General features: G+C 47.5%; 1 protein-coding gene across 1 annotated transcript in view; it reads right to left on the bottom strand.

Moving 5' to 3' along the window:
• The window catches only part of LOC143781260 (acid-sensing ion channel 1C-like), a 230,182-nt gene that overhangs the window by 26,803 nt on the left and 178,374 nt on the right, over positions 1-25,005 (bottom strand). Inside the window, exons 5-6 of the mRNA XM_077267758.1 lie at positions 10,023-10,088; positions 7,630-7,783 (exon numbers count right to left, since the gene is read on the bottom strand). Coding sequence (XP_077123873.1) covers positions 7,630-7,783; positions 10,023-10,088 — 220 coding nt within the window. The remainder of the gene's footprint in view (positions 1-7,629; positions 7,784-10,022; positions 10,089-25,005) is intronic.

Genomic DNA, 25,005 nt, shown 5'->3' with positions numbered 1-25,005 from the left:
GGAAAGAATATGGCGAAAGGAAATTACAGGCCAGTGAGATCTGTGAACAAATTATTACACAGCATGTATGTAAGTATTTGCAAAAGAATACAGTAATTAACCAGAGCCAGCATGGGTTTGTAGCAAACAAGTCATGCCAGACTAATCAAATTTCCTTTTATGATGGAATCACTGACAGAGTGGATCAGGGAAATGCGGTGGATATAGTATATCTTGACTTCAGCAAAGCATTTGATAAAGTATCTCATACAATCCTTATTGAAAAAAATGACCAAGTATGAGTAACAAGGCTATGGTTAGGTGGATTCATAACTGGCTCAGTGATCATTCTCAAACAGTGATAATAAATGGTTGCACATCCAATTGTAAGAATTTTTAAATTGGGGTACCACTAGGCTCTGTCCTGGCCCTAGTGTTACAAGTGGGGACCACAAGGCTTTGTCCTAGCCCCAGTGTTGTTCAACATTTTTATCAATGATTTAGATAAGGGAACTGAAGGTAAACTAATCAAATTTGCAGACAATGCAAAGCTAGGAGGGATAACTAAAGGTAACTTTACACTAAACGACTTACCAACGATCACGACCAGCGATACGACCTGGCCGTGATCGTTGGTAAGTCGTTGTGTGGTCGATGGGGAGCTGTCACACAGACAGCTCTCTCCAGCGACCAACGATCAGGGGAACGACTTCGGCATCGTTGAAACTGTCTTCAACTATGCCGAAGTCCCCCTGCAGCACCCGGGTAACCAGGGTAAACATCGGGTTACTAAGCGCAGGGCCGCGCTTAGTAACCCGATATTTACCCTGGTTACCATTGTAAAAGTTAAAAAAAAAAAACACTACATACTCACATTCCGATGTCTGTCACGTCCCCAGCCGTCAGCTTCCCGCACTGACTGTGTCAGCGCCGGCTGTAAAGCAGAGCACAGCGGTGACGTCACCGCTGTGCTCTTCTTTACGGCCGGCACTGACAGTCAGTGCGGGAAGCAGACGGCGGGGGACGTGACAGACATCGGAATGTAAGTATGTAGTGTTTTTTTTTTTTAACTTTTACAATGGTAACCAGGGTAAATATCGGGTTACTAAGCGCGGCCCTGCGCTTAGTAACCCGATGTTTACCCTGGTTACAAGTGGACACATCGCTGGATCGGCGTCACACACGCCGATCCAGCGATGACAGCGGGTGATCAGCGACCAAAAAAAGGTCCTGATCATTCCCTACGACCGACGATCTCCCAGCAGGGACCTGATCGTTGGTCGCTGTCACACATAACGAGATCGTTAGCGGGATCGTTGCTACGTCACAAAAATAAGTGACGTTGCAACGATATCGTTAACGAAATCGTTATGTGTGAAGGTACCTTTACACTAGAGAAGACAGAGAAAGGATTCAGAGGGATCTAGATAAGCTTGAACTATGAGCAGTGACTAATAGAATGGTATTTAACAGAAAGAAATGCCGGATTCTACATCTGGGCAAGATAAACGAAAATTACATCTATAGTATGGGAGTAATATAACTAAGCAACAGAACTTGTGAAAAAGACTTGGGAATACTAATAGATCCCAGACTGCAAATGAGTAAACAGTGTGATACAGCAGCTAAAAAGGCAAACACAGTTCTAGGATGTATTAAGAAAAGCATAGAGTCTAGATCACGTTAAGTAATTATCCCCCTCTACTCCTCCTTGGTCAGACCTCATCTGGAATACTGGGTCCAGTTCTGGGCACCACATTTAAAAAAAAAAAAAGACACTGAAAAACTGGAGCAAGTTTAGAGAAGAGCTACCAAGATGGTGAGCGGACTGCAAACTATGTCCTACGAGGATCTAGGAATGTTTAGCTTGCAAAAAAGAAGGCTAAGAGGAGACCTAATAGCTGTCTACAAATATCTGAAGGGCTGTCGCAGTGTAGAGGGATCATCATTATTCTCATTTACACATGGAAACATGAGAAGCAATGGAATGAAACTTAAAGGGAGAAGATACAGATTAGATATTAGAAAAAACTTTTTGACAGTGAGGTTGATCAATGAGTGGAACAGGCGACCACGAGAGGTAGTGAGTTCTCCTCCAATGGAAGTCTTCAAACAGAGGCTGGACAGACATCTGTCTGAGATGGTTCAGTGACTCCCGCAATGAGCAGGGGGTTGGACACGAGGACCCTGGAGGTTCCTGTCACGATAATGTAAAAATGTCATAAATGTGAGTTTAGTTTCAGAAGGTTACATCTCGATGAGATGTTACAGCTGGGGGTGGTTCAGCGATCAAAGAGCGCATGGGCCTCACCTGTAGTTCTTGTGCCAAACAAGGATCGGACTACCCAGTTCTGCGTGGACTACAGGGGGCTCAATGCCATCACAGTCTCTGACACACATCCAATGCCGCTCATCGAGGAGCTGCTTGAGCGGTTAGCTGGCGCAAAATATCTGACCATAATGGATCTGAGTCGAGGATACTGGCCGATTCCCCTGAGCCCCGAGGCGCAGGAGAAGTCGGCCTTTTATCACACCCTTCGGACTGTACGAGTAGACGGTCATACCCTTCGGCATGAAGAATGCCCCTGCCACTTTCCAGTGGATGGTCAACCACCAGTTTCATGGACTGGAGAAGTATGCGGTGGCGTACCAGGATGACATTGCCATCTTCAGTTCCTCCTGGGATGAACACCTGCAGCATCTTCAGGAGGTGCTCAGGCGAATTCACTAAGCCGGTCTGACCATCAAGCCAGGAAAGTGCCAGATGGGCATGATAGAGGTCCACTACCTGCGGCACTAGGTAGGTGGGAAGTCCATAAAGCCAGAGCCTAGGAAAGTGGATGCGATCGCATCTTGACCCACCCCCAGGACCAAGAAACAGGTGATGTCTTTCCTGGGCACTGCAGTGTACTATAGGCGTTTCATACAGAACTATAGTAGCCTGGCAAAACCCTTGACGGACCTCACCAGGAAGAAGCTACCCCACATAGTCGACTGGACAGACGCCTGTGAAGGGGCCTTCCAGGCGTTGAAAACAGCCCTATGCAATGCTCCTGTGTTGAAAGCAGTCAACAGCAGTCGACTGTTCTTGGTGCAGACTGACGCCAGCGAGTTTGTCCTTGGTGCTGTGCTCAGCCAGGGTGACTCGGGGAAACAAGAGCACCCCGTGATGTACATGAGCCGGAAGCATCTGCCAACGGAAGTGGCCTATTCCACCATCGAGAAGGAGTGCCTGGCCATAATCTGGGCCCTGCAATGTTTGCAGCTCTATCTGTACGGTCGCACCTTCACTGTGGTGACGGACCACCACCCTCTGTGCTGGCTACAAGCCATGTGTGGAACCAAGGGAAGGTTGCTACACTGGAACCTTGCCCTCCAGCAGTACGACTTTACCATCAAGCACAAAACGGGCAGGGAGCATGGCAATGCAAATGGGTTTTCCCGCCAGGGTGAACCTGCTGAGGTGCACATGGAGGAGAACCGAGAGATTCTGCCTCCATAGCGCAGTCCAAAAGGGGGAGGTGTCACAATAATGTAAAAATGTCATATTGTGAATTTAGTTTCAGAAGGTTACATGGCTTTCCAAACATGCTGTGGGCCATTCCGACCCACCCTCTTCTCTTTCTGCCTGCTGCTTGTGTGTGTGCCTAAACCACACCCTGAAGAATTTTTATGGTTCTTGTTGTGAAATTGGATTTTGGGCTCCCCCGGTGGCCACTGGTGGAATTGAACTTGTGTGCATCATCCCCTCTGTTCACCTGTTCCCATCAGCATGTGGGAGTCGCTATTTTACCTTGCTCCTCTGTCACTTCCATGCCGGTCAACATTGTAATCAGAAGCCTTTCTGTGCATGTTCCTGCTACCAGACAACTTCCAGCTAAGTCGGACTTTTGTCCTTGTTTGTTTTTTGCATTTTGTTCCAGTTCACAGCTGCAGTTTCGTTTCTGTGTCTGGAAAGCTCTTGTGATCTGAAATTGCCACTCTGATGTTATGAGTTAATACTAGAGTCTTAAAGTAATTTCAGGATGGTGTATTGATAGGGTTTTCAGCTGACCATGAAAGTACCCTTTCTGTCTTCCTGCTATCTAGTAAGCGGACCTCGATTTTGCTAAACCTATTTTCATACTACGTTTGTCATTTTCATCTTAAATCACCGCCAATATATGTGGGGGCCTCTGTCTGCCTTTCGGGGAAATTTCTCTAGAGGTGAGCCAGGACTATATTTTCCTCTGCCAGGATTAGTTAGTCCTCCGGCCGGCGCTGGGCGTCTAGGGATAAAACGCAGGCTACGCTACCCGGCTACTGTTAGTTGTGCGGCAGGTTTAGTTCATGGTCAGTTTAAGTTTCCATCCTTCCAAGAGCTAGTTCCTATGTATGCTGGGCTATGTTCTCTTGCCATTGAGAACCATAACAGGTTCTATGCTGCAGGCAGAGCAGTCTCCCTAAAACTACTCATTCCCCCTTCCACATGGTACATGGTACTAGTTGAAACTGGTGTAGCCACCATGAGATTCTTTGTTCTATTAAAGTGATATATTCTGGCACAGATACGGGGTAGAGATATAAGAATTGTATATTCCGGATGTCCATTGATAGGTCTATCACTCCCTGAAACCGCTAGCAGTTAAACGCAATGAGGGCAAAGTGCAGATTTCTCAGTAAACGGTTCAGGTAATTGCTCCGTGTTTACACTTAAAAGAATGGCCCAGACATGGTGCACCTCATGATCCGAGTGTATTCCGGATATGAGATTCCTACAGCGAGCTAGGCATAAAAAATAGTTTTCCTAAGTCTAAATAAAGGGGAGGTTTCAGCCCCTAAGTGATGTCACCGCAGGGGGAATGCCTGTGTTTTAGGCTAAGAAACAAGTAGTGAAGCGAGCATTCTTGCAGTCTTTTTTGCCCGGGGTCCAGCTTCTCTACAGATGTGACATGCATCTTGATGTATCTCCTGAGCACATGGGCATACAGGAGATGACATGATCTGAACGCTATTGTGTTTTTCAATTTTAATCCTTCTTTTATTTGTAATTGTATTGTACATATGATTTGCCTTCCTTTATAATATCTTTTTATACTTTTTATATTTTACTCCAAAAAAGGTAGGCAGTGTTTACAATTACTAGCTTGTCTCTCCATGCTCTAAACGAACTGTCGCGTCCTCTAAGATGAATTACGCTACTAATATGGGTTGGCTCTGGACCCGTTATCAATTAAGAGAATCAGAGCTGGTGGCAGCATACTTTGTTCTGTGCGGTTAGGAGGCATTGTAGCGATGGTGGCGTTGATAATTATTGTTCCCGCCTGAGTGGGAGTAGTTATATCGCCCTCGCTGCAGCGTGCCCAATAGCCAGTACATAGCAGGCAGGTCTTCTGGCTACTAATTACCCTAGATTCAGTACCCTGACTGACCTGAGGGTAAGGCGGGCGCCAGAGAGCTGCAAGTTCCAAAGCGGAACTGGGAAGTGGGATATAGATAAATCCCCTTCAGAGGGAACAAAGGGCAACCAAACAACCCCGGTTCGTGACAAATTGGTGTGAGTGGTGGGGATGATAAAGGTATCTTCCCCGTGAACCGTGACATATCCGGTGGGATCCGTGACATATTGGTTGCAGCACAGTGGGATCCGTGACAATCCCTTCCAACTCTAGCATTCTAGGATTCTATGAATCTAAGTTTGCACAGCACTGCGGCACATGTCAGTGCTATAGCAAGCATAATAGATAGAAACATTCAACAGACACGTGCAGACAGTCATCAGAAACACTTCAAGAAATTAAAAACTCCCTCAAAGTGTCTTTCCTGAAATGGTTTCATTTTGAACACTTCTTATTTTTAACCACCTCAACGGACTCTGTCTGCACAAAGTGTGAGGATTGTGTCTCCCGAGCCACATCAGGTCCGTGCCTCACTATTTGCACTTGACCGGGAATCTGAATTACATCAACTTTGGAGACTCACCCCACAAACCAGAGACTCTATTGTAGACACTCAACTTGTGAATTATGGACACGTTGGTCATGAGGGAGGCACCGTTCTGCCCAGGACGTAGTCCATTGTCCTGATCATTTCCATTGGATAAAAAGCGTTTGGGACAATTCATCATGAATGGCATTTCGTATGCCTGTTTTGATGTTGAATGACTGGAGTTAGATGTGGCATTGCACACTGCTACTAAGGAATTTGACACATATTTGACACGTCTGTCCTGGTTCTACTATTTGTGCTCAATATAGACTCCTCTAACTCAATCAAAAAGCCAAAAGGGTCCTCGAGCCACAAACCATCAATGCAAATATGAGAAAGAGAGAAAGAAGGAGCAAGAGAATAACAAGAAATAGCAGGAGAAGTGAAAAGGAAGGAGAAGAAGGAAAAATGAGCAGGAGCAAGAGAAAAAGATGAAGAAGGGCCATGAGAAAAGAAAGGAGAAGGAAAAATGAGAAAGAAGGAGCAGCATCAAAGGAATAAGGAGAAGGAGAAAATAAAGAAGGGGAAAGAGAGAAGGAAAAATGAGCAGGAGCAAGGGAATAAGGAGAAGGACATACTGAAGAAAAATAAAAAAAAAGAAAGAAGCAGCAGAGAGAGATGAATAAAGAGGAATATTATTACTAAGGCTGGTTTCACACTTGCGTTTTGATCTGCAGCGTTTTAGCGCTAAAAACGCATGCGGTTTTTTTCTATACTTAACATTAAAATACGCATGCGTTTTTTAGCGTGCGTTTTGACACGTTTTCGGCAACATATGCGGTTTTTTTTACGCGTGCGTTCATTTGCAGAAATGCAACCTGTAGTAATTTCTAGCGGCGTTTTTTTGCCACAAAAAAACGCATGCGTTTATTTGCGGCAAAAAATGCATTGCTGTCTATGTAAACGCATGCGTTTTTATAGAAAAACACAAGAAAAAACAAGAAAACCCTAACCCTAAACACAAGAAAAAACAAGAAAACCCTAACCCTAACCCTAGGGTTACTAGGGATCCTAACCCTAACCCTAACCCTAAGGTTAGGATCCCTAGGGTTACTAGGGATCCTAACCTTAGGGTTAAGGTTACGATCCTAACCCTTAGGGTTAGGGTTAGGATCCCTAGGGTTAGGGTTAGGGTTAGGTTTAACCCTAACCCTAGCTATTTCTCTTTTTAGTGGGTTTTCTAGTTGATTTTGATGATTGGCAGCTGTCACACACTTCTCAGCATGCGTTTAAAAAACGCAAACGCAGGAAAAAACGCATGTAAACGCCGCAAAACGCCGCGGTTTTTTTTCTGCATGCAAAAACGCATGCGTCTAAAAAACGCGGCGTTTTTTCACCACATGCGTTTTTTTTTAAAACGCTGCAGATCAAAATGCAAGTGTAAAACCAGCCTAAGAAGAAGGAGAACAAGAACAAGGAGAAGGAGGCTGAAAAGATGACAAAAAATGGAAGTACTGTACAATGACTGAAGAAAGAGAAGAGAGAAGAGGAGATATAGGTGAAAAGGGTGGAGTTAAAGAAAGTGTAAGATTGAGAAGAAGGGTGAAGATATAATGAGGCAGAATGAAGGTAAGAATAAGAAGGAAAAGAATGAGAAGATGATAAAAGACAAGATAGAAAAGAGCATAAATAGCCTCCTCTCGGTTCAGGTTTCTTTCCTGCCCAGTGCTTGGGCGTTCTCACCTAATGTATTCTTCAGTCCGGTTGTATTTCATGGCCATGAATTTAGACGCGGACTTGCTCGGTATCTTCACCATGGACAGTTCTTTCCCAAATCGAACCATTGAACACGGGGTCTGACACTCACACAGCGGCTTTTCGACATCTGATGAAGTCTCTAAATACGGCAGAGAAAAGAACATTATTTCTGTGCCGATACCCGGCAGAGCTCTGTCCCATCAGATACTGGGCCCATTACAGAGGGACGTCGTCCACATTCCCAGATGGAGACAAATGGGAGATTGGATCATTTACTACAAAACAGAAGATTGTGAGTCATGATCATGAGTACCAGAAAATTCACTATCTGACAAGACTATGGGAAAACCAGATTACATTGTCCTATATCCGCTCACCATCCAGCATTCCTGACCCCACTGCCCCTCACCATCCGACATTCTTGACCCCACCGACCCTCACGATCCGACATTCCTGACCCCACAGCCCCTCAACATCCAGCATTCCTGACCCCACAGCCCCTCAACATCCAGCATTCCTGACCCCACAGCCCCTCAACATCCAGCATTCCTGACCCCACAGCCCCTCAACATCCAGCATTCCTGACCACACCGCCCCTCACAATCTGGCATTTCTGACCTCACTGCTCCTCACCACACGACAACACCTTACCATCTGTAATTCCTGACCCAGCCACCCCTCACCATCTTTCATTCCTGACCTCAACACCCCTCACCATCTGGCATTCTGGACTCCACCGCCCTCACAATCTGACATTCTGGAACTCATTTCCCCCTCACCATCCGGCATTCCATACCCCACCGCCCTTCACCATCCGGCATTCCTGAACCCACCGGCCCTCACCATCCAGCATTCCTGAACCCATCTGCCCTCACCATCCAGAATGCCTGGCCCCACAGCCCGTCACCAACCAGAATTCTTGGCCACACTGCTCACCATCTGGAATTTTTGACCCCACCGCCTCTCAACATTCAGAATTCCTGACCCCACCGCCCCTCAACATCCGGCATTCCTAAACCCAACGCCCCTCACATCCAAAATTCCTAACTCCACCATCCACCTTTCCTGACCCCAACGCCCCTCACCATCTGACATTCATGACACCACCGCCCCTCACCATTCGGCATTACTGACCCCACCACTCCCACTGTCCGTCATTCCTGATCCTACCACCCTTCACCATCCGACATTACTGACCGGACCTCCACTTACCATCCTGCATTCCTGACCCCACTGACTCTCACTATCTGGCATTCCTGACCCACTGCCCCTCACCTTCTTAAATTTCTGACCCCACCAACTCTCACCACCTGGCATTCCTGACTGGACCGCCCCTTACCATCTGGCATTCATGACCATGTCTCCCCTCACAATCCTGCATTCCTGATCCCACCACCCCTCACCATTCGGCATTCCTGACACCACCACCTCTAACTATGCAGAATTCTTGATCCCCCCGCCCCTCGCCATCTGGCATTCCTGACCCCACCGCCCCTCACCATCCAGCATTCCCACCCCAGCTCCCCATCCTGAATTTCTGACCCCACCACCCCTCACCATCCAACATTCCTGATCCCACCACCCCTCACCATCTGACATTCCTTATCCAACTGCCCCTCACCATCTGACATTCCTTATCCAACTGCCCCTCACCATCCAACATTCCTGAAACCACGGCCCATCACTAATTGGCATTTCTGACTCCACCAACCCTCACCATTCATCATTCCTGACTCACTACCCTTCACCATCTAGCATTCCTGACCGGACAGCCCCTTACCATCTGGCATTACTGACCATATCGCCCTTCACCATCTGGCATTCCTGACCCCACTGCCATCACTATCCGGCATTCCTGACCCCACTGCTCCTCGCCATCTGGCATTCCTGACCCCACCTCCCCTCACCATATGGAATTCTTGACCCCACCGCCTCTCACCACCTGGCATTCCTGACCCACTGCCCCTCACCTTCTGAAATTCCGGACTCCACAGTCACTCGCCATCTGGCATTCCTAACCCCACCGCCTGTCACCATCCAGCATTTCTGACCCCACCAACTGTCACCATCTGGCATTCCTGAAAAAATCTCCCCTCATCATCCAGCACTCTTCACCATCCACTGCCCCTCAATGTCCTGCATTTTTTACCACCCTTACCACATCCTTGACCCCACTGGCATGCATGTATGACCCTACCACCCATCAATGCCTTGCTTCTCTGAACCTACCACCACTCACTGCACAGCTTCCCTAACCTTACTGCCATCAACATCCTTCCTCCATGACTCTACTGCCCTCACCTTACTGAATCCTTGATTCCACACAGAATTACTGACCCCAACGTAAACATCTCTAAGCTTTAACCCCCATTACTGACCTATTAGCCTCAAAGTGTCCTCTGCACAGATGATGTCGTTTTCCTGCTCACATATGGTTTCAGTTCCTGGAGATAGAAGGGGATGGATCCCATCATTTACTCACATGCTGACTCTGTCTTGCAGGAGCAATCTCACACATTTTCTTATGTTAGTTTTAAAAAGTTTTAAGGCGTCTGTTCTCTAAGTGATAAAGGGCAGGTATGCCTCGTCTGATGACCAGACATTTATCCCCAGCGCTCTGCCTTTACTGAGTGCAAGTCAGCCACGTTTACAGCATTGATCATAATTATGTAATCTATACACCAGCAACAAGGTGACCTCAATGGACGGCCTCCAACTCTAGTGACTCACCTTGCTTAGTGTCTGGCATACCTCCCAACTTTTGAAGATGGGAAAGAGGGACAAAGTTTGCGGCGCGCTTTGCGCGCCGCGGCAAATTTTAGGCCACGCCTCTGACCACACCCATTCATAATTAGTCACACCCATATCCACATCCCAACCACACCCATTTAGCACTGCCGATCACAGTTTCATATACAATAATTATAAACAAAAAAATATGGCCACACAGTGCCCCATACTGTATAATGGCCACACATGATGCTCCATACTGTACGATGACCACACATGACGCTCCATAATATATAATGACCACACATGACGCTCCATAATATATAATGAACACACATGACGCTCCATACTGTATAATGAACACACATGATGCTCCATACTGTATGACCGCACATGATGCTCCATACTGTATAATGACCGCACATGATGCTCCAGACTGTATAATGACCGCACATGATGCTCCATACTGTATAATGAACACACATGATGCTCCATATGTATGACCGCACATGATGCTCCATAGTGTATAATGACCGCACATGATGCTCCAGACTGTATGACCGCACATGATGCTCCATACTGTATAATGACCGCACATGATGCTCCATACTGTATGACCGCAAATGATGCTCCATACTGTATAATGACCGCACATGATGCTCCAGACTGTATAATGACCGCACATGTGCTCCAGACTGTATAATGACCGCACATGATGCTCCAGACTGTATAATGACCGCACATGATGCTCCAGACTGTATAATGACCGCACATGATGCTCCAGACTGTATAATGACCGCACATGATGCTCCATACTGTATGACCGCAAATGATGCTCCATACTGTATAATGACCGCACATGATGCTCCAGACTGTATAATGACCGCACATGTGCTCCAGACTGTATAATGACCGCACATGATGCTCCAGACTGTATAATGACCGCACATGATGCTCCAGACTGTATAATGACCGCACATGATGCTCCATATTGTATAATGACCACACATGATGCTCCATACTGTATAATGACATACAGGCACGCAGCTCACACACAGGCACGCAGCTCACACGCACGCAGCTCACACACGCACGCAGCTCACACACGCACGCAGCTCACAAACACATGCAGCTTTGACACAAATGCATCACACACGCAGCCATCACACACACACGCAGCCATCACACACACACACACGCAGCCATCACACACACACACACGCAGCCATCACACACACACACACGCAGCCATCACACACACACACACGCAGCCATCACACACACACACACGCAGCCATCACACACACACACACGCAGCCATCACACACACACGCAGACATCACACACACACGCAGACATCACACACACACGCAGCCATCACACACACACACGCAGCCATCACACACACACACACACACACGCAGCCATCACACACACACACACACACACACGCAGCCATCACACACACACACACAGCCATCACACACACACACGCAGCCATCACACACACACAGCCATCACACACACAGCCATCACACACACGCAGCCATCACACACACACACACAGCCATCACACACACGCAGCCATCACACACACGCAGCCATCATACACACACGCAGCCATCACACACACACGCAGCCATCACACACACAGCCATCACACACACACAGCCATCACACACACACAGCCATCACACACACACAGCCATCACACACACACAGCCATCACACACACACAGCCATCACACACACACAGCCATCACACACACACACAGCCATCACACACACACACAGCCATCACACACACACAGCCATCACACACACACACAGCCATCACACACACACACAGCCATCACACACACACAGCCATCACACACACACACACGCAGCCATCACACACACACAGCCATCACACACACACACCCAGCCATCACACACACACACGCAGCCATCACACACACACACGCAGCCATCACACACACACACGCAGCCATCACACACACACACGCAGCCATCACACACACACACACGCAGCCATCACACACATCACACACACACAATCTCCTCTGTGATGCAGGGGCGGCTGATGTCCATGTGCAGCTCTCTGCTGAAGTCTTCAGTCTCCTGCTCACAGCTCTGCACTATCCCGGCACCTCCCCCGTCTCTCCTTCTCTGCCGGGATAGCAGCTAAGAGCAGAAGCCGGAGCTCCGTGCACACACAGCCAGAGGTAGTGAATCGCTGACCTTTCTTCTTGATTGCTGCAGGCTCTCTCCTTCAGCGTGGCAGCGCCGCACAGGGGGCGGGAGGGGGGGGGGTGTTGCGCAGGCGGTCAGGAGGCAGCTTTTATAAAAAAAAAAAAAAAAACAGGCTGGCTCTCTCTACGTCCCGGAAGTGGGCGGGGCTTCACCGGCGGCCGCAAATTCGGGATTTTAAATGCCCGAAGCGGGACAGCGGGACCCCGGTGCCAAAGCGGGACTGTCCCGCTGAAATCGGGACGGTTGGGAGGTATGGTGTCTGGTTAGGCAAAGTGCAAATACAGCACTGTGCAAAAGATTTAGGCAGCTGTGGAAAAATGCTGTCGAGTAAGAATACTGTCAAAATAGAAATTTTAATAATTTATTTTTATCAATTAGCTAAATGCAAAAGTGACTGAAGAAAAGAGACATGTAGATCCATGAGTATCTGGTGACTGCAGTCTCCTCCATCATCAGTATCTTGTGACCGTCTGCTGCCTTCATCATCAGTATCTGGTGACCATCTGCTGCCTCCATCATCAGTATCTGGTGACCATCTGCTGCCTCCATCATCAGTATCTGGTGACCATCTGCTGCCTCTATCATCAGTATCTGGTGACCGTCTGCTGCCTCCATCATCAGTATCTGGTGACCATCTGCTGCCTCCATCATCAGTATCTGGTGACCATCTGCTGCCTCCATCATCAGTATCTGGTGACCATCTGCTGCCTCCATCATCAGTATCTGGTGACCATCTGCTGCCTCCATCATCAGTATCTGGTGACCATCTGCTGCCTCCATCATCAGTATCTTGTGACCGTCTGCTGCCTTCATCATCAGTATCTGGTGACCATCTGCTGCCTCCATCATCAGTATCTGGTGACCGTCTGCTGCCTCCATCATCAGTATCTGGTGACCGTCTGCTGCCTCCATCATTAGTATCTGATGACCATCTGCTGCCTCCATCACCAGTATCTGGTGACCGTCTGCTGCCTCCATCACCAGTATCTGATGACCATCTGCTGCCTCCATCATCAGTATCTGGTGACTGCAGTCCCCTTCATCATCAGTATCTTGTGACCGTCTGCTGCCTTCATCATCAGTATCTGGTGACCATCTGCTGCCTCCATCATTAGTATCTGATGACCATCTGCTGCCTCCATCATCAGTATCTGGTGACCGTCTGCTGCCTCCATCATTAGTATCTGATGACCATCTGCTGCCTTCATCATCAGTATCTGGTGACCATCTGCTGCCTCCATCATTAGTATCTGATGACCATCTGCTGCCTCCATCATCAGTATCTGGTGACCGTCTGCTGCCTCCATCATTAGTATCTGATGACCATCTGCTGCCTTCATCATCAGTATCTTGTGACCGTCTGCTGCCTTCATCATCAGTATCTGGTGACCGTCTGCTGCCTCCATCAGCAGTATCTGGTGACCGTCTGCTGCCTCCATCACCAGTATCTGGTGACCATCTGCTGCCTCCATCATCAGTATCTGGTGACCATCTGCTGCCTCCATCACCAGTATCTGGTGACCGTCTGCTGCCTTCATCATCAGTATCTGGTGACAGTCTGCTGCCTTCATCATCAGTATCTGGTGACCACCTGCTGCCTCCATCACCAGTATCTGGTGACTGTCTGCTGCCTTCATCATCAGTATCTGGTGACAGTCTGCTGCCTTCATCATCAGTATCTGATGACCGTCTGCTGCCTCCATCATTAGTATCTGATGACCATCTGCTGCCTCCATCATCAGTATCTGGTGACTCCAGTCCTCTCCATCAGCAGTATCTGGTGACCGTCTGCTGCCTCCATCACCAGTATCTGATGACCATCTGCTGCCTCCATCAGCAGTATCTGGCGACTGTCTGCTGCCTCCATCACCAGTATCTGATGACCATCTGCTGCCTCCATCATCAGTATCTGGTGACTGCTGCCTCCATCACCAGTATCTGGCGACTGTCTGCTGCATCCATCATCAGTATCTGATGACCATCTGCTGCCTCCATCATTAGTATCTGATGACCATCTGCTGCCTCCATCATCAGTATCTGGTGACCATCTGCTGCCTCCATCACCAGTATCTGGTGACCGTCTGCTGCCTTCATCATCAGTATCTGGTGACAGTCTGCTGCCTTCATCATCAGTATCTGGTGACCACCTGCTGCCTCCATCACCAGTATCTGGTGACTGTCTGCTGCCTTCATCATCAGTATCTGGTGACAGTCTGCTGCCTTCATCATCAGTATCTGATGACCGTCTGCTGCCTCCATCATTAGTATCTGATGACCATCTGCTGCCTCCATCATCAGTATCTGGTGACTCCAGTCCTCTCCATCAGCAGTATCTGGTGACCGTCTGCTGCCTCCATCACCAGTATCTGATGACCATCTGCTGCCTCCATCAGCAGTATCTGGCGACTGTCTGCTGCCTCCATCACCAGTATCTGATGACCATCTGCTGCCTCCATCATCAGTATCTGGTGACTGTCTGCTGCCTCCATCACCAGTATCTGGCGACTGTCTGCTGCATCCATCATCAGTATCTGATGACCATCTGCTGCCTCCATCATCAGTATCTGGTGACTCCAGTCCTCTCCATCAGCAGTATCTGGTGACCGTCTGCTGCCTCCATCACCAGTATCTGATGACCATCTGCTGCCTCCATCATCAGTATCTGGTGACTCCAGTCCTCTCCATCATCAGTATCTGGTGACAGTCTGCTGCCTTCATCATCAGTATCTGATGACCGTCTGCTGCCTCCATCATTAGTATCTGATGACCATCTGCTGCCTCCATCATCAGTATCTGGTGACTCCAGTCCTCTCCATCAGCAGTATCTGGTGACCGTCTGCTGCCTCCATCACCAGTATCTGATGACCATCTGCTGCATCCATCATCAGTATCTGGCGACTGTCTGCTGCCTCCATCATCAGTATCTGGTGACCATCTGCTGCCTCCATCATCAGTATCTGGTGACTCCAGTCCTCTCCATCAGCAGTATCTGATGACCATCTGCTGCATCCATCATCAGTATCTGGCGACTGTCTGCTGCCTCCATCACCAGTATCTGGTGACTCCAGTCCTCTCCATCATCAGTATCTGGTGACTATCCGTCAGCTCTATCATCAGTATCTGGTGACCGCCTGCTCCCTCCATCATCCGAATCCGGTGACCGCTCATCACCTTTATCATCGGTATCTCGTGACTGCCTGTCATCTCCAGCATCAGATTCCGATGACCACCTGCTGCACCTATCGTTAGGATCTGGCTGACCACCAGTCGCCTCCATCATCTGTATCCGGTGACCGCGCATCACCTATAACAGTATCTGGTGACTGTCTGTCGTCTCCATCATTAGTATCTGATGACCACCCTCCATCATCAGCATCTGCTGACCACCCCCATTGCCTCCATCCTCAGTATCTGGTACCGCCAATTGTGTCCATAATTAGTATCTAGTGACACCCATCACCTTCATCATCAGTATCGGGTGTATTTCCTCAACTCCTCCCCTCTCTTGTAGTATTTCCTTGTCTCCTCCCTCTTGTATTATTCCAACATCTCCTTCCAGGATTACTTCCACACCTCGTCCATCTTTTAGTATTTCCTTGTCTGCTTTCTCTTGTATTATTACCCAAGAGCAGACAATGACAGCTTGAGGCCCCTGTGCAAGAAATGTCTGGGCCCCCCTCCTTTTATGGTGACAAAGCTAAATAAATATATAGAGAGAGAGACACACACATACACATATATATATTACATAGTCTCCTTTATTATGTATATTGCCGCCCCTTATTATACAGTGCCCTCTCTTGTTATGTACAGCACCGTCCCTTACATATTGGATTATATAGAGCCCTGTTTTTTATTACATACCCTCCTGTCTTGTTAGCTGTATACTGCCAGGCATCATGGTGCATGGGAAAGCTTCTTTTCTAATGGAGGAGCTGATGGACTGGTCGTCTGGTCACCGGTTCCTCCATCTGCAGTCATTTTATATCTAACAAGAGAGAGGACTGTGTAATAAAAGAGGGCGCTGTGAATAACAAAAATGACCAGAATACACTATGTAAGAGACAGCACTGTACATAACAGCAGAGGAAGCTATATAATAAGGGACGGCACCATATATAGCTAGAGAGGATGGTCCATAATAAGGGACGGTGTTATACATAACAAAAGAGGTGAAAGGAGCCATAGCCCCCCTTTTCTCTTGCAATAGCAATGTACCCAAGTAGTGCGCATAGGTCCCCTGAGGATTTATAGTGATGATGAAACGTGTCGGGACACATTAGGGCTATTACTGTAAGGGTCAGTTGTGGACTGCCCTTGTTCGGGTGGGAGTTTGGGGGGTTTAGGGCCATGATGGCCTTTACAGGGCTTAATAGGGCAAGACTACCCCACTCCTTTCTATGGATTTCGGCTGTCCTGAGATGAAAAATTGACAGTCGGTGCCATTTCTTCATATGGGTGAGATCATTCCATGTATTTATTATAAAACGGTATGGATTTAATAAGTGCACCCATCGATGTATGTTCACATACAGACTGTGATATCTGTCTCTGTTTCCAACTACAGGAGGGGAGGTTGGATTTCTTTGATTATTTTGGGAACGTTGTATTATGATCTCAGTCATTTATTATATGAATTTGCATCCAATTTGAATGATAATTAGAACTGGGATCAGTCACATATAATAGTCAGGGAATCTGTGATTTGTATGCAGATATCCCTGTGTTTGACTCATAAGCACTGTAAGATAATTAGTGAGATTTTAATATGCACAATATCACTTTTTCTCATAGGCAGTTTTTTTTATATATATATATAATTATCATTAAAAGTTATATTTTAGTATATTCTCTTTTCTGACACGTGTCAAAAGTGAGAGATTTGCGGGTTTTGACCCTTACCTTTGCTGGTTTCACATAACAAAAGAGGAAACTATGTAACTAAGGATGGTGTTATACTTAATAAGTGAGTACACTATATAGAGTACTAAGGGACTGTGTTAGACATAATAAGTAAGTACACTATATGACAGTGTTAGACATAATAAGTGAGTACACCATATGCTAAGGGACTGTGCTGTACATAAAAAGTGACTACACTATATACTGAGGGATGGCGCTATACATAAGTGAGTACACTATATACTAAGGGACTGTGTTAGACATAATAAGCGATAATAATGTCTTCCTCCACATCCCCCGGTTCCTAAATGCATTATAAATCCCCTTCCTCACATCCCTATCCCCCTCCTCACATCCCAATCCCCCACACCCCTCATGGTCCCCCTCCCCTCGCATCCCTTTATTGTCCTCTCCTCCACCCCCATCATTGCCCTCTTCACCACCTCCATCGTGGCCTTCTCTCGACCACCATATCATTGCCCATTCCACCACCTCCATCATTGCCTTCTCCCCACCACCCCATCATTGCCCTCTCCATCACCCCCATCATTGCCTTCTCCCCACCACCCCATCATTGCCCTTTCTTCCACCTACACCGAGCACCATTTACCTCTCTGCACGTTCCCCCGCAGCGGTACACACACACACAGCACCTCTCACCTCTGCGCACACTCTCCCGCAGCCGCAGTCACAGCCGCGCTGCTGACTGCTGTGTGAGACAGGAAGCACGGGCAGGAAGCAGGACAGATCGCTGCAGCTCCGCTCTGCTGCCATTTGCTCTTATAGGTCCACCTCCGGGCCTTGGTGCAGCTGCACATGCGGTATATCCGCCCCTGATTACCTTCTCTTCTTTTTATTATTTTTTGTCTCCTCACTCTTGTACTATTTCTTCACCTCCTCCTCCATCTTGTATTATTTCTTTGCCTCGTCCTCCATCTTGTGTAATTTCCTCACCTCCTTTTCCCTCTTGTGAAGTGTGAAGTCTCCACATTCAGTGATGGTTCGGGGAGCCATGTCATCTGCTGGTGTAGGTCCACTGGGTTTTATCAAGACCAAAGTCAGCGCAGCCGTCTACCAGGACATTGTAGAGCACTTCATGCTTCCCTCTGCCGACAAGCTTTATGGAGATGGAAATGTCATTCTCCAGCAGGACTTGGCCCCTGTCCACACTGCCAAAAGTACCAATACCTGGTGTAAAAACAACAGTATCACTGGGCTTGATTGGCAGCAAACTCACCTGACCTTAACCACATAGAGAATCTATGGAGTATTGTCAAGAGGAAGATGAGACACCAGACCCAACAATACAGACGAGCTGAAGGCTGCTATCAAAGCAACCTGGGCTTCCATAACCTCTCAGCAGCCACAGGCTGATCGCCTCCATGCCACGCCGCATTGATGCAGTAATTGATGGAAAAGGAGCCCGATCAAGTATTGAGTGTATTTACTGATCATACATTTCAGTAGGAAACATTTCAGATTTTACAATCATTTTTCAAGCTGGTGTTATAAAGTATTCTAATTTACTGAGATAATGACTGTTGGTTTTCATTGGCTGTAAGCCATAATCATCAACATTAACAGAAATAAACACGTGAAATAGATCACTCTGTGTGTAATGACTATATAGAATATAGGAGACTCACTTTTTTGTATTGAAGAACTGAAATAAATTTACTTTTTGATGATATTCTAATTTTGTGAGAAGCCTCTGTATCTACACTATCTTCCCCAGCTGCACAGTAATTGCCCCGCTCAGTCCCAGGTCACTATCTACACTATCTTCCCCAGTTGTACAGTAATTGCCCCTCTCAGTCCCAGGTCACTATGTACACTATCTTCCCCAGCTGCACAGTAATTGCCCCGCTGAGTCCCAGGTCACTATCTACACTATCTTCCCCAGCTGCGCAGTAATTGCCCCTCTCAATCCCAGGTCACTATCTACACTATCTTCCCCAGTTGTACAGTAATTGCCCCTCTCAGTCCCAGGTCACTATGTACACTATCTTCCCCAGCTGCGCAGTAATTGCCCCTCTCAGTCCCAGGTCACTATCTACACTATCTTCCCCAGCTGCACAGTAATTGCCCCGCTGAGTCCCAGGTCACTATGTACACTATCTTCCCCAGTTGTACAGTAATTGCCCCTCTCAGTCCCAGGTCACTATCTACACTATCTTCCCCAGTTGTACAGTAATTGCCCCTCTCAGTCCCAGGTCACTATCTACACTATCTTCCCCAGCTGCACAGTAATTGCCCCGCTGAGTCCCAGGTCACTATGTACACTATCTTCCCCAGCTGCACAGTAATTGCCCCTCTCAGTCCCAGGTCACTATCTACACTATCTTCCCCAGTTGTACAGTAATTGCCCCTCTCAGTCCCAGGTCACTATCTACACTATCTTCCCCAGCTGCACAGTAATTGCCCCTCTCAGTCCCAGGTCACTATCTACACTATCTTCCCCAGCTGCACAGTAATTGCCCCCTCCCTCAGAGAATACGGCTATTGTGCAGTTTGATGGGCATTCTGCAGATGTCATATAGTGAAGCTACATAAAGATGAGTAATAGCCCTCAAAAATACACAAACTAATATAAAGCCAAGTGAGACAAAAGAAGTTTAAGTATAATATAAAAGTATCTTTATTAGTTAAGCTTCATGCGGGCATATAGCCCAAATACAAAATACAAGACGAGAGTAAAATGGGGGGACAAGACAATAGGCGTCACTTGGCTGCCCACACTTTTTCCAGCATCTAAGATGGTGCGCGGTGAATCCCCGGCTGGTCCGCGCTGTTGAAGGCATCCTTCGGGCTTGGGTAGTTGACGTCACAGGAAGTGCTTTCCTTGACCGGCGCCGCAGCCTGGATTGCCGGATGCGGCGTGTTATGGGGTCTTGGGTACACTGCGCATGCACGGCATTTAGTGCAGCGATTGATCGTGGTGCTGATTACATACACCTGACAGACTCTTTTATATATGTTCATAATGCTTGGGTGATACACACAGCCCTCCGAGGAAGCCAACTACACGAAACGTGCGTCGGGGCTAGTGCGTCCACCATCTGCCGGGTTCCCTCCCCCCGACATGGGTAAGCAATAGATCTTATCAGGCACTATGAGCAATATTTATTTTTTTCTCTGGGACCTGTTCAGCACTTGCTGGTTAGACCTTCTTCCATGGAGAATTACATATGCACTTCTTTGCTCTGGGTCACCATTATTTTTTTACATTAATGTATCAGTGGAGGTACTTTGGTAGCTTGTGACTCCTATTGTCTTTTCCCCCGTCAGGAAATTGGAAGAATTTCTTATTGTAGCAACCCTGCCGGCGTCACTGCATGGCCTTCCATCCCCCACCTGCCTGATACATCTACTCACTCACCCCGGGCCAGGCTGTGAGATCTGTCGGCTGCCGGCTCCGTGCCATGTGCCTCATGGCCGCTTGCTCTGTGTACACTTCCTGGCTGTGTGCATAGGGGGCGGCGCTGGCAAATCCAGATACTTATTGAGACTGTATGCACCTCCCTAAGGTGTCCCTGGCCAATAGCCTAGAGGCCTCCGATACTTACATCGTCCTCACCCATTGGAGGATGCCTGAGCAAACGATTTCCCTCAGTTAGTACTTGCTACTGAGCTGCCAGGTCGTGTTCTGTCTCTGAGGGCTGCAATACGCAGGCCTTTATCCGTGTTCTGTTTGTGTATCCGTGTCCGTTCCTGTTCCTTCTTTGTTTGCCATTCCCACTCTGCTGTGTGTACCTCTGTGTTTCCTCTCTGCTCTGCTTGCCACTACCAGTGGTCCTATGCTTCTCTGCTCCACTCACCACAACTTGTGGCTCTGCGCTCTCTGGCTCTAGGCTCTGCCCCCAGCGGGGTCCGCTCTAGGCTCCGCCTCCAGCAGGGTCTGCTCTAGGCTCCGTCTCCAACGGGGTCCGCTCTAGGCTCCGCCTTCTCTTTCCTCTGCTCTTTGTTCCGCCTCCCTGGGATCTGTGACACCCCCATTTTACGCTCGTCTTGTATGTTGTCTTTGGGCTATAGGCCCGCATGAAGCTTCATTAATAAAGATACCTTTGTATTATACTTAAACTTCTTTTGTCTCACTCGGCTTTATATTAGTTTGGGTATTTTTGAGGGCTATTGCTCCTTGTTCTCTGTAGGATTTAATGATTGTTGTGGAGTTGCTCTTGCACTTTCAGTTAGGTCCCGGCCCAGGGGCCATTATTTTCAATGTGTTTCCAATATGTCAGTTTTTGTTAACTATCTATTGTTTCTGTGTATTTTCACAGCAGTTCCATCTGACCACATGGATCACAAAACACATGAGAAAACGTGGCTAACGAAACTTGACGAGGTGTTTGGGGAGGAACCACCCGTGGTTTTCAATTTGAGAGACAGATGATGCAGTGACCAAACTTTAACATTTATATAACAGAAAAACACGTTTATGATGGAACAAATGGTTCCTGAACGTTATATAGCTAAGGAGCTTATACCTAGGGGCCTAAGGGTCCAAGTTTTCCCATCATTTACCATTAACGATGAGGTTTTTAAAAAAGAGTGGGAAGATTATTCCACGAGTTGTTCAAGAGGTTTTGTGGAACTACTCATCAAATCCAATGAGACATCCCTGAAAGAAGTGGAATTGGAGATTAATTCAATTCAGGGTGACCTGATGAGCAAATTGTCCACAGAAGCATTGGTGAAATTTAATAAAGAACTTGAGGGGGAATTTGCTAAGTGGGAAAAGGAGCTAGTCGCCTTAAAAATGAAAAAATATCAACAGGACATGTTAGACTTCTCCAATAATCTGGTGTATAGGTGGAGGAAGAAATAAGGAGTTCCTATAACAACACCCAGACCCCACCGCAACTTTCTCTTCAGCTTCATCGATGGATGAGGAGGCACCCATGAGTAGCTACTCTGCCGTTCAACATGATGTACGGTTGGGACTTGGTAAACATGCCTTCATGAAGGATTCAACTCATAATAAGAGGAAACTTACTCCTCCACAGTCATTTAAAAAGAAGTCCAAAACGACTACTAATCTTGAGGTAATTAACCTTTCTGGGCATGTGTTATCAAGGTCTCAAAGGGATGTTCTTAGCTTAGGGTACCGTTACACTAAACGATTTACCAACGATCACGACCAGCGATACGACCTGGCAGTGATTGTTGGTAAGTCATTGTGTGGTCGCTGGGGAGCTGTCACACAGACCGCTCTCCAGCGACCAACGATGCCGAAATCCCGGGGAAACCAGGGTAAATATCGGGTTACTAAGCGCAGGGCCGCGCTTAGTAACCCGATGTTTACCCTGGTTACCATTGAAAATGTAAAAAAAACAAAACACTACATACTCACATTCCGGTGTCTGCCACGTCCCTCGCCGTCTGCTTCCCGCACTGACTATGTCAGTGCCGGCCGTAAAGCACAGCGGTGACGTCACTGCTGTGCTCTGCTTTTACTTTACGGCCGGCGCTCACAGTCAGTGCGGGAAGCTGACGCCGGGGGACGTGGCAGACACCAGAATGTGAGTATGTACTGTTTTTTTTTTTACATTTACAATGGTAACCAGGGTAAACATCGGGTTACTAAGCGCGGCCCTGCACTTAGTAACCCGATGTTTACCCTGGTTACAAGCGAACACATCGCTGGATCGCTGTCACACACACCGATCCAGCGATGACAGCGGGTGATCCAGCGACAAAATAAAGTTCCAAACGATCTGCTACGACGTACGATTCTCAGCAGGATCCCTGATCGCTGCTGCGTGTCAGACACAGCGATATTGTATGGATATCGCTGGAACGTCACGAATCGTACCGTCGTAGCGATCAAAGTGCCACTGTGAGACGGTACCCTTAGGGTTGACATTTGTTCCTACCAATAACTTTGATTTTTTTCTAGCCATGAAGGATTTGCAGATTTTTTTTTTATGGAAGGTGATCCTTCATAAACTCGATACAAAGCCAGCAGGTGCGGATGGCCTTGACACCACAATGGATTGGGAAGCAGTGGCCATTTTGGAGGAACTTGAGAATGAGAATATCATCCCTGTTCAAGGTACTTTTCCTTCGTCCATTGTGCCCAGATCGACCACGTTTCCCTCCTTTTCCCTGTGCCCACAGATTGAAATATTCAATAAATTGGTCTTGCCAGACTTCAAAACCATCTCTAGGAATAGAGGGAGTGACAATCTAACCAGGGCACAATGACAGGCACTTGGTGAATTACGATCTATGAAGGATATGGTTATTAAACCGGCAGATAAGGGGGGGAACGTGGTCATTTGGCAGGCGGATCTAAGGGATAGGGAAGCGTACATCTCATTACCTAAGAACCCAGTAATAACTTTTTCAGAACTCTTTAATGAGATATTAGAAAGAGCCTTTTTACTGGGTATTATCCCCAAGAAAATCTATGATGGCCTTTGTGTTAAGGATCCGGTAATCCCTACTTTTTGTTTGCTGCCCAAGATCCACATGGACCCCCTGACTCCCCTGGGACATCTGATTGTGTCTGGCATAGGAGGGCTTTGCGATCCAGAGTGAAAATTCATTGAATACTACCTCTACCCATTGGTGGAAACACTGCCCTCTTATGTTAGGGACACGACGGATGTCCCGAGGAAGTTAAATGGCTTAACGATGGAACCAGACATGTTCCTCGTTACAATTGATGTAGAGTCCCTTTATACAAGTATTGGACATCGAGTTGGTATAAGGGCTGTCAAATTCTATCTTGAATCCAGCAATTTGGACCCTGCCCTATGCTCCCTCATCCTGGAACTGCTGGAGTTTGTGTTGATCTTTTTTTCTGCAGCAACGCGGCACTGTGATGGGCGCGGTGTGTGCGCCATCTTATGCAAACCTCTTTCTCGGGTACTGGGAGAGGGAGGTTTTCAGAGATGTCGCGTGCGCCACCTCCCATGCGCAGTGCTGGTACCATTACATAGATGACATCATCATTACATGGCAGGGCCGTGAGCCAGGGCTTCATGGTTTCATCCATGAGCTAAATCAGAACCACTGGATCAACATGTTAGGGCATGTTAGGTTAGGCTATGGGTTGGACTAGATGGACTTAAAGTCTTCCTTCAACCTTAATAACCTTGTTACTATGTAACTACAATATAAAATTGACATACAAAATTGCGTCTAAGCAAATAGATTTTTTGGACATCAAGATTTTGGTGGATGACATGGGGGTGGTGCAGACCAACGTATTCTGCAAGGAGATGTCGGTGAATGAACTATTACATGCATCAAGTGCGCATATCTCCTCGACCATATGAGCTGTCCCGATTGGGCAGTTCTTGCGGATGAAGAGGATTTGCTCATTGGATGGGATGTTTGAGGCCCAGGCTCGTGACCTCTCCAGCAGGTTCCGGGAGAGGGGGTATAGTAACAGGAACATCAAACAGGGGTACCAACGGGCTAGGAGGTTACTGAGAGAGCAACTTCTTTGTACAACAAGGACCA

Source organism: Ranitomeya variabilis, chromosome 6, assembly GCF_051348905.1.
Source record: "Ranitomeya variabilis isolate aRanVar5 chromosome 6, aRanVar5.hap1, whole genome shotgun sequence".
NCBI lineage: Eukaryota > Metazoa > Chordata > Amphibia > Anura > Dendrobatidae > Ranitomeya > Ranitomeya variabilis.
This window is presented reverse-complemented; position numbering and strand designations above follow the sequence as displayed.